At 40.6% G+C, this 16987-nt stretch overlaps 1 protein-coding gene across 1 annotated transcript in view; it reads right to left on the reverse strand.

Annotated features, from left to right (window-relative positions):
* gnav1 (guanine nucleotide binding protein (G protein) alpha v1) overlaps positions 1-14648 on the reverse strand; it is a 35826-nt gene extending 21178 nt beyond the window's left edge. Inside the window, exons 1-5 of the mRNA XM_085410513.1 lie at positions 14011-14648; positions 13701-13792; positions 3248-3340; positions 2576-2736; positions 411-539 (exon numbers count right to left, since the gene is read on the reverse strand). Of these exons, the coding sequence (XP_085266639.1) occupies positions 411-539; positions 2576-2736; positions 3248-3340; positions 13701-13792; positions 14011-14140 (605 nt within the window). The 5' untranslated portion in view covers positions 14141-14648. The remainder of the gene's footprint in view (positions 1-410; positions 540-2575; positions 2737-3247; positions 3341-13700; positions 13793-14010) is intronic.
* Between the last annotated feature and the right edge of the window lie 2339 nt (positions 14649-16987).

The raw sequence follows: 16987 nt of genomic DNA on the forward strand, positions 1-16987 counted from the left end.
TGATAAAGAAGGTGGTATTATGTGACAACGGCCCATTGATCAGAGATGAATATGGTCATCTGACAGCAGTCTCCTGAGCTCAGATACCTGCCCTCTGCTGCTCCACTGATAAGACCGAGCCACTGATGCTTCTGCGTATGTGTGTGTGTGTTTGTAGATGAGCATAAAGCCAACTGATAGGTGTCGTATTGACGTATTGAATGAAGCCGCCCATCTCCATCTTATATCTCAGGACTATCATATGGCTGTAGACTGAGATAAGACAGTCGCAGCTAAAGAAGTGAAGTAAGTCGGTACGACAGGCGCTCCCTGCAGAAGTCAAGAGCAGACCTGACAACAGCAGCTCTGAGTGACTCGGTTCTTGTATGCAGAATCATCCTTCACCTTAATAAAAAAAGAAAAGTGACTACCTGAAAATAAGGTGGTTGACTTTGAACTGGGTCTCTATCACGCCTGTCGTCCTCAGTCGTACTCGAAGGACGTCTGTCTCTGTGGGCACGTACTCAGGAGACATGATGCGGCTCATGTTCTCAAAGAAACTGGGAAAGGAGGAGGAAGGAGAAGAAGACAGAGGGAAGGGTGCAAAAAGGTTAAAGAGCCAGGAGAAACAAGGGGAAGAAGAAAGAGAGCGGCAGGGAAATTAATAACTTGAAAACAAACTTGAGATCAAAAGAAAAATCAGGTATCACTTACGGGAGTGGAGGCTAACACATTGTGTGTTTGGTGTGGCTGAGTGCGTGTGTTGGGTGTGCAGCGATAAGGCTGAAGCCCCAGGGGCCGCAGCGGTTGATCACGATGAATATTCACACTGTGATTTACCATAATAACACACTGAGGCACAGCTTCTAAACACAGATTAGCTATTTACACAGCTAGTGTAATCAACTGTATCGTGTGTGTGTGTGTGTGTGTGTGTGTGTGTGTGTGTGTGTGTGTGTGCGCGCCTTCAGTAAAATGTGATCTTTTTACACACACATTCACACGATGGCATCTCCACCTATGTGAACTGACTGTGACATTCTCTACCCGTCATCCTGAATTCGTTTCTTGGACAGCGACACACATCCTGCTGCTAAAAAAAAAAAAAAAAAAAAAAAAAAGTTACACAGGGCAAACAACATGCAAGAGCCTGTTTGGTACTTCTGTTGTTGTGAGGACCACTTTGAGCTTTAGTCGTTATTTTACAAAGCCAGCAATTTAAAAAAAAAATAAAAATCTGTTTGCAATTCCTCAAAATACTGTATATAATGCAGATTTTTGCACTGCAAGTGATCTGCAAAGCATCTTTTTGCAGACGATGACTCGACTCAGCTGCTCGCCAGCTGTTTGCGTTCTGGTTTTATTCAGATGCAAAAGCGAAGTTGCTGAGAAACTATATTATTTTCCGGTTAATTCGCCATCCTGCAGAAATTTCGTCACCATTTGTGGAGGGATTTCTGTTTTAAATTTCTGACATTCTGGCTGGACTCTCCGTACAAGCAGTTAACAGATGGCAAGAGATTTGCAACTGTTGCCAGTTTATCACAGTTAACAGTTGGAAACACCTGAAACGTCTAACAAGCCTTTTTATTGGAAATCAGTGAAAGGGCTTTGGTTGAATCGACAGACCAGCAGTATTTTTACATGGTTTGACTTAACAATAGTAATCATAACAACAGTAATGGCATCAGTCAAATTCAATTATAAGATGTGTTGTGTGTGGTATTATTGCAATTGAATCCATTTGTGGTTGCGTCAGGAAGGGCACCTGGTGCCGAGCTGCCCACTGTAGCAACCTGTGTTTTCATTTTTAAATATCATGTTTATCGTCAGTGCACACTCTTTGTGTTCGTCTTTAGTTTGTCCTCATTTTCAAGTTTCTGCATATCCAGTTTTCAACAGCAAACTTGGTGAATCCAATCACAACAAATGACAGCAGACAACAAACATCTTAATTTGTGTTTAAGAAAACACAAATTAAGATCAAAGAGTAATATATGCATTGTGTCAATAAGAGTCCTCATAAGTACTATAGAAGCACAGTGTGTGTGTGCATGTGTGTTTGCAAGAAGGTGATGCATGGTGGTTCTCAGTAGGAACCAAGAGTCCTGTCAGTGTAGATAACCCCAAAGCGAGGCCTCTCACAGGGGCGGAGGATGAGACCGGACGGCCTCCTGGTGGGTCAGCGCTCTGTCTTATTTCTGTTTCACACACTCTACTTTTTTAGTTTCAGGCTTCAGCCTCAATTCTTTGCTTTCACTATGGTGTCATCACTTTTGTGTCTAATCACAATTTTTTCCCTATACTGATAATTTTAAAAATGCCTTTCCTCCTTCATACACGCATCCAAAACTAAAATAATATCTGGTTTATGTATGTATTTAATGGCTTTTATTTTAAGATATACAACAGTTGTGGAAGTATATGTGATTCCAAACTGTGGTCTATCTTCCTGCACTGTTTACTTTCTTCCTTTCTCCAGACATTAACTCCCAGTGACAGTAAGCAGATGGCTCAGCATCAGCTGCTAAGTCCAGCTAATTAGTCCCCTGCATCTCTTCAGCACAGCGTGAGTCTGTTCTCGAGGAGTACTCACTACAGCGCCGAGTCATTGAGCTCGTACTCGTATCCCCGGGCGGCCGCGGCCCTCACTCCCTGGTCGGCCCACAGGCAGGACAGAGCATGGCTCAGGAAAGGAAAGAGCACCTGGTCTTCGTCAAAACAACGCCCACACGACAGCACGGAATGGGCGTGAACCTGCCAGAAGACAACAGGGAGACAGAAATTCAGATTAATGATCAGGGAGGAGCGATTGGTCAGATGGAAAAAAAAAGATAGAAGGAAGCCTAAATGATAGAAGAGTTTATGAGTCTGTCTCCACATCCAGACTTGTTAATCACACAAACACATACACAAAGAGATGCTCACACACACATTCTGATGACATCTAATAGAGGAAATACTTTGGTCATCATTGCCCAGCAGGATGTGCTGTGTAGGTGGAAAACACATGCACTCTGATAACTTTGACAGTAAAGTTCAAATTAAATTAAACCTCACAAGCAAACCACCCACCAGTGGCCTAACTTTATGCTCTCCTTCAATGAAAGCTGTGTAGCTATAGTGCTAAGATGCTGCCCTCTAATGGTGATCCAGGTGACGTGCAGAGACACAAGAAGCACAAAACTCTAAGAGGGCAGGAGCAGGATGACAACGACAGAAAATAAAAAGACCAAAATTGAAGGTGAGAGAAGTCGAACATGAGTACCTTGTTTCTGTTGTTAGCCAGGTTGATGCGGAGGGTGCCCATGCCATGGAGGACAAATTTCATGGAGGTCAGGAGGTTATCGAGCACTGCCGGCTGCCAAAGAGCACAGAGCAGAGGTCAAGTTCAACCACAGGATAAAAGGCACTATCGAGCTGTTTGAAGCTTCTTCTCTGATCTTGTATTGTAACTGACTTTCACCAATCAGAGCTCCTGATCACATCTTCATTTGCAAAAAGCAGCTGCTACCCACCAGGGAAAACCACCCAGTTTTCCTCATGTTACAACCCTGGCAAACACTGCCCCTGAGTGGTTAACCCCTGATAGTATACTTTGCCAGTTCAGGTTTGTGGACCTCTGAGACCTGACTCATGTCCTTCCTGACTTGGTACTTGGAACTTAGTTGAGTCCAGTCAGTGTATCTGAGTGTGGCTGGGATCCCCATCTGTTGGACATTTAGATGATTCTCCTCTGATTCTACTGAATGTTATAAACTTGTTTTGGTTGTATCCTCTTGATTAAGTGATTGTGCTGTCTGCTATATAAATAAATCTACTACTACTAGCCCACCAAAGCATGTCCAGTCCTCTAACATAGAAAGAATGTGATGCATAAGATCCTAAATACACCTGAACAACATAAATTAAACTAATTTCAAAAATCTGTATTCATGCTTACACACCTGGAGATTTGAACTAACTCAGGTTGTGTGTGTGTGTGTGTGTGTGTGTGTGTGTGTGTGTGTGTGTGAGTTTTTGTCTCTGTCTATCTGCTACCAACTAAAGATAAGCTTCACATTCCATCACAATTCTACCACAGTCTGGTTGCTCTCCTCTGTGTGTGTGTGTGTGTGTGTGTGTGTGTGTGTGTGTGTGTGTGTGTGTGTGAGAGAGAGAGGTGACAAGGCTTCACCTAACCAGAAGAGCTGAGCAAACAGCCCTGCATTGACTTGCATCACAAATAAGTTGCTTTGTGTTTCGTCTCCCTCTGACTCACAATAAAAGTCACTCAGAGATATACAACTTAATATCACAATAACTTTGTCACTTTGAGTCTTAAAAACCAAATAATGTGTTCAGTTTTTTCTGCTTTATGACCGTGAACTTCACTAAAAATCAGAATGCTTCCGGTAAAGGGACGAGATTTGAGATGTGCAACAAATAATATAGGAAAAAAAAAAAAAAAAAAAAAAGATATCCGCCTGGAGCTGCTCAGATTTGTTAGGTCACTTAGTGAAAATGGAGGAAAACATGCTAGTCCTTATTTATTTCTTTTACAGAAACTGTTCTAACGGTTGATGCTCAAACCTCCACATAATGACATCAGCATGTATGCAAACAATCTCTGTGAGACTGCACTACACACTCAAGTTTCACATCTTTTTTTTCTAGTCTTCAGTCTGCATGATATCACTGAGAGTGCTTATTATGTATGGTCATCTCAGGGACAACACTCTGGCTTTAAGCACAACAGCCCAATCCACTTGTGTTAAAACTTGTTTTTTATGAGGAAGCCAATCAAAAGGAAACTTGTTTCAGACAGATGAACGACTTCACATATTTACATTTTTCTTTCTGTTGTATTTTTCGACCAGCGGCAGTGCTGTGAAGCAGTGTTTTAATACACAGACCTTTGCGTGCATGCTGTGCACAAACGTAATATAGGAAACAGTTTCCCAACGCCCTGCTGATCAACAGCTGTTGGCTGCAGATATGTCAGCATGTCAGAGATGTCGGAGAAGACCGAGAGTGGCAGCTGATTTGAATTATACACAGCTTATATTATTCAGAAAAGAAATGTTTATGAAGAAGAAATTTCAATTAAAACAACATCACATGTTTATATGTTAATATATACTTCATCTGCAGTCACTTCTGATTTCAAACCTGTATGGCACAATAGACAGCATGCTGTTTGTCCAAAGCTCAAAAAGTTTAACAGAGTTTATATAAACTTGATTATATTTCCAATAATTACTATAATTTTAATATTTATGAGTCTTTCGAGATTCATTGGCTCATGGGGGTCATTCGAAGTGGAAATTCACGCCTGCACTGGGCAGAGTAGTGTACAAATAGTGTCTATATGTGCCCTCTATATGGATACATGTGCACTTTAAGAGACTGAGGTTTTACAGACACGAGACCACTAACTATGTGATATTAAGTGGTTACCTATTTTGGAGGTGTGACAACTGTGATAACAATGTAGGCTCAAGTCACACAAGCCTAGAGACCGGTCAGTCACAGCAACCACTATTCCCCCTGCCAGCTGGTAAAAACCACTATGGGATTGCTTTGGTCGCTGGCATATTGCTGTAGTGGAAGTGAAAGACTCGTCTGCAAACACTGTCCAGCTTCTTTCCGAGCTCTAGTGAAACTGTGAAAAGCGTGAACGCAAACGAGAAATGGAGACAGTTCGACTTCAAAGTGAAAGTTGTGCCTCTGCCCTGCAGCCAAAATATTTCAAATATTCCAAAGAGCACAACTCTTCTCCATTTCCAAGCTTGGCTAGTAGTTACAAAGTATTTGCACATAAAAAACTACAGGCAGCTGTGGCAATCTGCTAGTAACCAAAGCAATCACCTTTGATGCAACCATTTCACCCAGCAGGAGCCAGCAGCCTCCAGAAACCACTGCCAACCAGTCAGGAAATACATGTTTTTCTGTAGCAACGAGCGCTTGCATCACTTCCAATATGATAGACAACTCTTGAGCAACTCCACATGATGTCACACGAGAAACCTCAGTTATCCGTTATTGCCAAACAACTTTTCTGTGGCCTGTGTATTCAACCCTGTGTCAGAGCAAAATCTGAAATATTCACAAAAAAAGAAATCCATTTGTTTACGTTTACGGACATTAAACTGCAGGACGTATGTTATTCAGACCCTTCAGTGGAGATGTGTAACCCTGGCAACCAAGAAAACTGAGCTTTAAAAGAAGTGGCAGCTGTTGTATTTTAAGCCAAACCATGACCTTTTTCTATGGCCCGTATGGTACAAGGGCGCTTGCAAAGCTTCAAGCGATAAAATCTTCAAATGACAACAACAGCACATCTTCTGTTTCTATCCAGATACAGATAACAGCTGCACACAAGCAAACAACAAGAAGACAACCAGCCTTCATCTGCGATATTCCATAACCGGAGTCGAGGGGTTGTTTTGACCAGGCAGTTACAGTGACGTGTAATACGGCATGGTTACACAAGAAATCTTAAAACTCACCAAGCTTCTTTGTTAAATCTGTAAAAGGAAGAAAAAGAACTGGTTGTCCCATTGGTACAACATCCTTGTGTCCCTATTGGAAAGATGACAAAGGAGCCGGATTATCTTAAGTTTAGACTGAAAACTGGACGTGCGGGTAAATATCGAGGTTACTAATGCTTATTAAAAGGCAAAGATTCACACTTTGCATTCACTTGCCAAGTGAAAGGTCACCGGTTCAATTCCAACTAGAGACACACCAAATAGCATTCCTAACCCAGTCGGTACCAGTTGTGGCAACCACTTGTGACAAGGGAGCAGCCAAAAGTGCCCATTAAAATTTTTTTTTAATAATAAATAAAAGTAATGTTTGTCACCAGACATGTGGATCAAGAAATCACTTAAATATAACCTGTCTGATAAAGTGAAGTAGGCTAAAATATCTTAAAAAGAAAAACATCATGTATCTAAAGAAACTCAAGAAGTCAGTCTGGGATCTAAAGAACTGCAGGCTTGACTTTCCTCAGTTAAAGTCAGGATAAATGTTTCGACAATAAGAAAGTGACAGGGCAAAAATGGCATCAATGGGAGAGCTCGAAAAAGGACAAAGTCTCATCTCACAGAAAACATCCTGATGGTTCACAAAACCTTTTGTGGACATATTCTGTGGACTAATGAATATTTCCCCAAAAAGCTGAAATTTTTGGAAAATTTGGATCCTATTGTATCTGACATAAAACTAACAGCATTTCATAAAAAGAAAATCACACCAACAGCCAAATATGGTGGCAGTAGTGTGATGGTCCGGGGCCCACTTATAGCCCATTTACGCTAGTATCTATATGTACGACAAATTAGCAAAACATAAGAAATCAGCAAAGACGCCAATAATTTTTCACAGCAGTGTAGGTAGATTTAAGCACAACAAACATTGAGCAAAGTGTTGCATGACAATCAGTAAAATAACTGGGATAATTAAAACACAAAGGACATAGTTTTAAAAAAAAAAAAAAAAAAAAAATTAAATTAAAACATAAATGATTAAAGATAACAACCAGAACTGTTGATAAAAGGACGATGTTAATGATTGAAGCTAACATGAAGAGGCTAAAAGAAAAGCTGAGGGGAAGGGAGATTCAGAGGACTGATCGGCAGTAGAAGTCAATGTGTGACGAGGGGTATAAAGCTGTAAGCTATTAGGAAAGGTAGGCAGCGTCAGAATAGGAGAAATGTTTAAATATGTAACAAGTATGCGAGAAAACAAGAAATCAGGACGGGGCAAATAATTTTCACAGCACTGCGTGTCTTCCTTTAGACAATAGATGTCTTTATTGGCATTTTCAAATTTTTCACAGGTATATTTATTGTCGCGAAGCTGGAGATCATCTTCAATGTTTACCACTTTCAGCATTTTGCAACATACACAAAGTAGCAATGAGGACTTTGTGTTTGCTCCGGGCTGAAACTGAGCTGAAGCAGAGTTCTCAGGTTCTCGGAGATGGAGTAGCTCAAAGGTAAAATGTAGCACTAATATGAAACTTCAGGGAAATAGTTCACAAATCTCAGTTACACTAGTTTACTTTCCCATGAGAACAAACAGGTTATTGTTTCAGCATTGTGGGCTTCATCAAAGTAACGGATCAAGGCCACAAAAACAAATGGAAGTCACAAGTCTGGCAGATAATTGGCTTTAAAAAGCTCTCAGACATATTGCTTATACTTGTATTTGATGATTTTCACCAGATTTTTTACCAGGGTCACTGGTTAAAAGACAGACAAAGTTTCATTTTGTTTTAAATTATTTAGATTTAAAAACAGCAAAAACAGATTGAATCTGTTCATCGATAACATGCCTTTACTCTCGCATCTGACCTCACAAGTGACTCCAGCAAGGATTGGGTTTAACCAGGTAGCGTAAGTGAAAGCATGTGTGTGGGTGTGTAGACGCTTTCAGAATAAAAACAGTTGCACAACACATGTGGTCATAAAGATACAAGAAATACAGTTATGTTTGTGCGAATTATGCTTTTATGTTTTGTGGACTTTCACAAAAAAAATTTGAAAAATGTTTATTCAGATCTGAGTTTGAAATACTTCTCGATTCAGTCAGCAGCACCTACACACTCTCTCTCTGCACCAGCCTAACAAACCAAATCAAACACCTGTGACTGATCTGCACCGACTGACACTCACTTTGAAGAAGCTGGAGCTAAATGAATGAACTGAAATAAGCAGATGCAGAGAAAAAGAGCCGCTAGCAAGTAAACATGAATGCAAATAATGCAGGACTCCAAAAATCAGTGCTCTTAGTTTGAAAAGCAAGAAAATGCAACACAATCGATATATTTTTAGAAGTTCAGGAGTACACACACATGCAGCTTAGTGAGGAAGGTGAACTCTCATATTTCAAGTTGAATTAAAGTGATCAAAGCTTCATAAAGACAATGGAAGCATTTACTATAGAGGCGTCACAGTTCATGCTTCTATCTTTACAGCTCGTCTCAGGGTAGTGATTCAGTTGTGCTTCCTCACTTCCCCCTCTCCACCTTTGTTGTCTTTATCAATTGTTTCCCAGTTCGTCCTCCCTGACTCAGCTTATTCTAGTTTAGCACTTACAGAGGAGAAGAAGAGTAGCAGGATGCTCACTGTGGCATCCTTTAAGTGAACTTGTGCAATGTGACAGCATTTAGTTCCACCCAAAGTTGCACAATTTTTTCACCGAGACTCTTGTATTGATGATGGGAGTCAGTCCACTGTGTAAAGTCTTTTCCAACCCAAAGATTCTCAGTGGGGTCTGGGCTCTGTGGTGACCAATCCATGTGTGAAAACAACCTCTCGTGCTCCATGAAGTCACTATTTTGGTTGCTTTATGCTTGAGCACAGGTAGCGCTAAGGCACCCATGGACCGCCCGTCTATCTGCGGAGAGTATTTGTTGTTGACAGAGGCAGTGTAGAAATTATGTGATACTGTATTATGTGGGCTACTCGTGCCTGTGCTGCTGTTGGTCCATCAGCAAGCTGAAGTGAAACCAGGTGTTTAAAAAACAAAAGTATTCGCCGCTTCTGCTTTTCATGCTGTGTTGTTTATCTTTGATGATTCTTTTTTCACACTTCTCCCATTTAGTTCCATATCTTGCTCCACTCGTCAACCAATCAGCATTCGATGAGCACATAGATTATCCAAGACTAATAACATGCAGTTGGGATTTTGGAAGAAAAGCTAAGGAGGGATTTTGTAGGTGAAAACCCATCAATGTTCACAGGCCAAACAGACCATAAATGACATTTTTCAAAAGGGTAAAAGTAGCTTTTCACAAATGTTGAGTGTTCTCTGCTCAGACTGCTGCCCCATGACATACATGGATGGATGGATGGATGGATGGATGGATGGAGGGACAGATGTTAACCCAATAAAGAATTCTGAGTCACTTCCACAGTTCTTTGCTTGATGCCAATTATTTAACCCTTCTGAAAGAGAGAAGCTCTTTTTTCATCTTCCTACATATTGTCTTTAGTTTAGGAAATGAGAAGCCACTCACTGCACCAGTTTGGGTTAAATAACCTGTCACCAACTTAAACATACCAGTGACTAAAGTTTTTATACAGTTCAAGGCTCATCCCCATTTGCTTGGTTAAATCCAGGCGGTGGCTTCCTCCTAAAAGCAAATTTCACCATTTTGCAGGCATCTGCAGATTTGCCTCTGGTAACTTGTTTTCATGCATTATCTGCATCTCTCTTTGATCATGCCAATATACAGAGATGCTTCACCAGCAATGGTGATGAACACCTTTGGAGACATCTGTGCTTTGTGTGCAGATATCACTATATCTCATTGTCTTTTCAAGTGATAACTGTTAACCATTTCAGAGCATTTGACCAATCAGTACAGAGCACATACCCTGCAGCCTACAGGAGTCACTGTATGGTAATCTGAACTCATTATCAGCTTTACCTCACCTCTCAAGGAGTAAAGTGACACCTTGTTTTTACCAGTGTGTGTGTCTGTGTGTCCTTTTGAAAGGAAGTCCACCAGATAGAAATCCACAGAGCCTGTTACACCTTTTGAACCTCTGTTTCCAGCTAGATTCAGCAGTTCAAAGTATTACGGAAACTTTGTGTTGCACTGTGCGTCAGCAAAGACATTATGAGTCCCATTACAACAACATAATCGCTAAATCCGTCCAGTTACACTGAACTATTGTCCTGGGCCAGCTCGGCGTTTGGATCAGCTCACTGAGCACAGAAAATTAACAGCCATTAGCACATGTCTCGTGTCAGAGCAAACCACGACAAAGAATGTGACTTAACTGGCAGCGGCCTGATATTTAATCATTAACTACCAACTTTTCTTTTAACAATGAGTAACTAAGTATAAGAGTGTAGCATGAGTCTGCTTGCAGGCTTTGTAGTCACATTTGAGGAAAAAGCTCAAAGATTTATTGCATTTCTCCAGCAACTTGTCCTTGACAAAGGTTCTTAGTGAAACACCTGAGTCAACAGACGAGATTACAGGCTCAAAAATACGAATTCAGTTGATAAAAACTACTACATCAACAGTGCACCCACACACACACACACACACACACACACACACACACACAGAAAAACAGAGCTGTGTGCACTGGAAGGGAACAAAAGGAAAAAATGTCTGCCCGTCGGCATGTCCAAAGTAAAAACCACACCACGGCCTTGGGCTGCAAATAAAAGAGGGATGAAACAAAGAGGAGCCCACGTCCTACCTTTCCTCCACTTATTACTTCTAAACAGGCTGTCCTGTCATGGTCCTAACACAACCCAAACCTAAGAGCCACGCAGAGAAATGTAGGAATGTTTTCTTAATGCCTTTCTGGCTTTTGCTTCAGATGATATTTCATCAGAGAAAAAACAAAGTGGAGCAGGGATAATCTGTTCAGGTCAAGGCAGGGTTGAGGTGTTTACTACTGTACTGATGGAAGCACGGACTCTTATTCCAAATAGAGGGCAATGTGTCAGAGATAAACAGAAACACATGTGAAACAATAGGTGAAAGAGCGATGAGCTCATCTGTGTATTTTTGTGCATGTGTGTGAGAGAGAAGAGGGCGTGTTTTTGTTTGCTGTGGGAGGCTGGGACGACAGGGGAAGGGAGGGGGGCGGAAGAGCAGGATTGTGGGTTGGTGTCATTTTTCCACTTTAAAATAAGGGCGTCACCTGAGAACAAAACCAAACCCAACTGACACCGGCAATGACAAAGGAGAGGTGCAACTGGAACTCAAAATGTGTTGAAGCATGTATGCAAAGTAACGCTGAAATCAAATATGTATTTATGAAACAAAAAATGATGTATGGAGGATTGTACCTGCCAAAAATAAAAAAAATTGAATGAAGCATAGTATATGGATTAGCCTCATTAATGTATACCTACATTAAACCAACTGTACTGTTGGTATTCTGTCTGTGTGAACATACAAAGCCCTGTCAGGCAGACAGTACCTCTGCAGACTCAGTCAGTTTCTTGACTCTCTTCTCCTTTCTGTGTTTTGATAAAAGTAAAATTTAAAAAACCCAAAAAACTGCATTTCCTCAAGTGGCCACTTGAGGTAAATTCCCAAAACAAAGACTCCCACATTAAAAATCCCCAACTTTACAGCATTACAAAGCAAGTTTACAAGCTAGCATGAAGACACATTTCTCTATAGCTAAGACACGGTCACTTCTGAGCCCAAAAAACCCCCCCAAAAACCCTAGCCATGTCCATCTTTTATATACAGTCTGTGGCCATAAAGCATTAGTGGACAGTAGCTGATCCTGGCCAATTAACTGCTCCCGAAGTTATTGCAAATCAAGGGGACGCCCCTCCCCTCTCCAACACATGCGTGCACACACACACACACACACACTTCTATCCAGACATCCGGTTAACTTATTTTAAATGAATACTATAGTCAGCACTGGTTCAAGAAAAACTCCAGCCTCCTAACTTTCTTTTCAGCTTCGTGGTCTGTTTCACAATCTAAAAAGAGGTTTGACTGTCAGACTTTTCCACTGACAGGACTGTTATTGCTGGGAGACAGAACAGGTAACTGAAGCATGATGAAGACCCTTCCTGTCATCACATCATTAAACACAGCAAGGAGAAGCAAGAGAATGAGAAGGGCAAAGTACAGCAAAGTAAAAATCAGGAAAAACAATAAGAGAAGAGGTCAAAGAGGATAAGCCCTCATTAAAAACAAGCTAATGGGAGAAAAAACTGTGTGTGTGTGTTGAACCGTTTCCATTCTCCCCTCCCCATCCCAACCTCTAGTACAACAGAGGAATTTGGCTTTCAGTCACTTTCACACAAACAGAAGGAAGAGCAGATGTGAGCCAAATCACTGCATACCAACTTGTGCCTGATCCTGGGTATCATGAGATATCTCCCCCCCTGCAGGAAAACCAGGCTTTGCTTTCATTTTCCATCTCAACTCTATCTCTTCTCTAATCATTAAAAAAAAAAAAAAAAACTGAAATGCATTCCTGTGTCTGCAGCATAATCTCAGCTCTTTGTCGAAGTCATGTTATTACCTGAAAGGAAACTAGACTCCAAATCAGGGATGAAAAACTCATTTTACATTGAGGGCCACATACAGACCACTTTCATCTTAAGTGAGCTGGACGAATGAAACTCCCCCTTTTGTCATTGCAAAGATGTTTAACTACATACTTAATTCCTGAGATATTTTAATATAGAATAAGGAAGAGCAATGGCTTTTTTAATTAATTAATTAAATAATATGAAAGTACATCTCATTTTTTCTAGATGATAAATGCATAAAATTACAGAAACGTTTTTGGTAGCTCACTGCCCACAGTGGCCTGTGTGTATAAGCAAAGTTTTTTATGATTGATGAAATTTTTTTAACCAAGATTTCTATAGTAGAAAGTGAAAAAAGGGAACTTTTCTGCCATTTAATCATTTCTCTTTTACTTAACGTCTGTGCTGTGGTATGAATCACTGGAGAGGTCTTTATCAGCAGGAAAAGCTGTAAAACTTACATTTTATGCCCTCTATCATGTTTGCAAAACTGTCCAGCGGGCCGGATTTGAGTTTTTGCCGTTCCAGGTTCTGGTCCTCGGGCCTTATAGATGACACCCGTGCTCTAACCCCACACGTGATACTGATCTTTTGAAGTCATGCATTTGTTTAGATTCTCTACAAGAGCTTAGTGGAAGCACTATATGCTAAAAAACTGATAAAAACACAGGCAGGGTGAGCGTGAGAGTGTTTCTCACCTTGAAGGTGCACAGCTCTTGCTTGGTGAAGCCATTACTGTGGATGATTTTCATCTGTTTCACCAAAGTGCTTTTGCCGCTCTCTGCTGCACCTGTAGGAGAACGTGAGATGGTTAAAAAAGTGTTTTAAAACTTGTTTTACTGTGTGTTCAACTGTGATCGGGCTTTATTTGTAAAAGTTATCTATAAAATCAAAGTGTGGTGTCAAAGTAGGATTTGTGCTTCAAAAATTAAAGTTTACATGGAATATCTGAGTTATTTTAAACTAAAATCATCAACAGCTGGGTTCATTTAAAGCTGTCAGTCTCACCAAGAATGAGTATTTTAACCACGTTCATCTCCCGCTTGGCAGATTCGTAAAGTTCTCTGTCTATCTTGGCGCTGTGTATCCTCGCCTTCTTCTGCTCTTCTGTAACTTCGGTACCGAGGCACAGTCCCATCCTGAGCGCGCATCTCCTCCACGAGCCCGGCCAGAGAGAAAACAAAAGCAGGGCAATCCAACCTGGGATCAGTCCGACTTTCTTTCTACAAGCTGCATATTCCGAGTTCGGGCTCTGCCTCTACTCCAAAACTAAACCGGCAGAGCGAAAAGAGGAGTTACCTCGGCAAAGAAAAAAGTCCAGGCCATTGCCAAAACAACCTTCTTCAAACTTCCAAGAGTTATTTCAAACTTTCGAGACAAAACTGATTTTACGCACAGCCACAAGCGCTTTCCCCCCAGTTAGCGTCAGGTTTCAGCGCCTGTCCTGGGCGTTAAAAAACAAAAAGAGAGAAACCGCAAATCTGCTCGGCCGCTTTCCGCCGCAGCAGTTCAAACTCTGTCCTGCCGCCTTGGCAAAGACCCCAACTCATCCAAAAAAAGAAAAACACTACCTCCGCCCCCTGCTGCCCGCAACCCAGATGGAAATCCTTTGGACTTCCTGCGAAGCGACGTGCTGAAGTGCTGCTGTTACTCTGTGTATTTCACCTGTTCATGAAAAATAAAATAGGCGTGACGTAATTAAAAAACTCCACTTACTACATTATAGACCTAATTTCTCTTTACTTTTCAGCTGTTAACACTTACTTTAATTGTAGCCTACAAAAACACAATCGACTTGCGTAACGTCGCGATGACGCACAGGTAGGACGTTTCAGGTATATTCAGTTATCATGTTAGGTTGTGCAAAGGCATGCTGGGATTTACAGTTTATGAGCTCGTCAAAATCCGCCTCCTAAAAGAGAGAAACAGATACGTGGTTTAACAGGTTGTGCAACAAAACAAAAGGGTGTTTGTAACCATAAAAACACTTCTACTGTGAAATGCGAACTATTTCATATCAGTGTTTGGAGCATTTAGAAATAACGAGTGGTTTCTAAATGAAAAAGCCTTTGTATGAATTTAAAATTATTATTTTCCATTAAAAAAAAACTTAGCTGTTCAATATGAAGACATTTTAATTGAATACTTTGCCTTTATATTAGTTCAAATTTCATTTGATCAGACGATCTCATTGAGACAACTTGTACCTAGGCTGATCAAATATCCCTCTTTGTGAGAGACTGTGCAACATTGAGTCTTTTTCTATCTGTCCCACATTTTGAGTCAATGTTGCACATTTTCGACTGATTCTGCAGGACACGCACATTCCTCACGCCTGGCTTTTACTCACTGCATATGAAAGAAAGGCTTTTTATTCAAGTCAGAAGAAGGTCAGCCTGTCTAATGGCGTACTCATCATCAGGGAAAGTTAAAGGGACCAAAAAGTCAAAACCTCTGCAGAGCTGAATAAAACATATTGTTATTGCTGAATATAATGAAAGCTCACACAAATGAAAAAGTAATGACATATGCTGAGAGTTTTTTTCTCCTTTTCTTGCTTGAGTCACTTTTAAATTTTGCATAGGAGGAAAATGCAGTGTGTAGTGACACGGTATATGGGTCATATTTGGATAAAAAAAAACTGCTAAAATGAGCAGATATTGTTAAAATAAAAAAGGTATGCCAATTTATGGATACCTCCAAACTGAAAGCTAAAAAGAAGCCTGCTACCAGGCAGAAGAGCAGAGGAAATAACTGTGAAATAAAATTCACACATTCTGAATTTTTATTTCATATCTCTTAGGAGTGTCGACGTGTCCCATCTTGTCTCACACAAACACAGTGCTTGCCCCACATTTAGTTTGTTGGGATATAGTCACCCTACTTATACCTGAAAAGAAAAACAGTATAAACAATACATTATTACAAAGATCACAGGATTCCATAATAGTTTTAAACTCTCTAAAGGAATGATGGAGTCCTGTTTCACAACAGTAAATGTATATTTACTGGTTTACTGGAAGGCTTAAATGACAGCTTTCATGATAAACAGCAGATCTTTATAAATTGGACTATGGCATGGAGGGGTTGGGTGCTGGAGTCTTGTTTAGGCTGCATGACCATACAGAATATCTTCATAGTTGAGGAGAGACATGACGGCTGACTTAACAATACCTTAAAAGGTTGGAGAAGACAGACATCCTTTTATTCAATCCAAGAAGTTTAATTTTTAACTTTCTCAGCCAGATGTTGGATATAAATCTCAAATGAAAGTCTGCTGTTGTAGCTCTTGAGCTAAATTCCTGCTTTAGCCAGGGCCGCTATAGACAAAAGATTGCTATGTGTGTCTGCAGTGATTCATATTTGGCATGGGAAGCCACAGCGAGAGCCAGTGCAGAACACTGATTCAGGCAGATACAGCCATGAAAGGAGGAAATGGAAGTGTGGGTTGCAAAGTGGCTCGCAGATACACCGTAACCATGTTCAAGAAACAAGCTAAATAGCACACCCTAATTCAGATTTGCCAGTGAGATGTGTAGAAAGGTGTCAGCTGAGCCACTGACTGATGTGGGCTGGCACCGACTTCACGGCCTGACTGAACTAATACAAAGCTCCATGTTTTTGTTGGACTCAGCAGGAATAAGGCTGATGCCATTTAAAGTTTTAATTGCAGGATGGTCAGTGTGGAGAAAACCATAATTATACTTATACAATAATTCTTTTCTGCATTTAAATCAAGTCTGTGATTAAAGGGTGCTAGTTGGAAAGTATCAAAAGCCGAATGAAGGTAAGTCAGAGCCTGAAGTGAGCCTAGTGACTGAAAGACACTAAAATATTGATTAGTCTGATTTCTTTTATGTGTTTCCTTTATTGTAAGTATTATTTTATGTTATTTGTATCACTCTTAAAGCATAAAAACAATTTCCTCCAGAATGTCTAATTTGTGAGATGTTTTCTGGATGAAAAGCCACTGGCATTATTTCCA

This window comes from Rhamphochromis longiceps, linkage group LG6 (genome assembly GCF_057381845.1).
Source record: "Rhamphochromis longiceps isolate RC_006_pf linkage group LG6, R_longiceps_female_GT1.1, whole genome shotgun sequence".
Lineage (NCBI taxonomy): Eukaryota > Metazoa > Chordata > Actinopteri > Cichliformes > Cichlidae > Rhamphochromis > Rhamphochromis longiceps.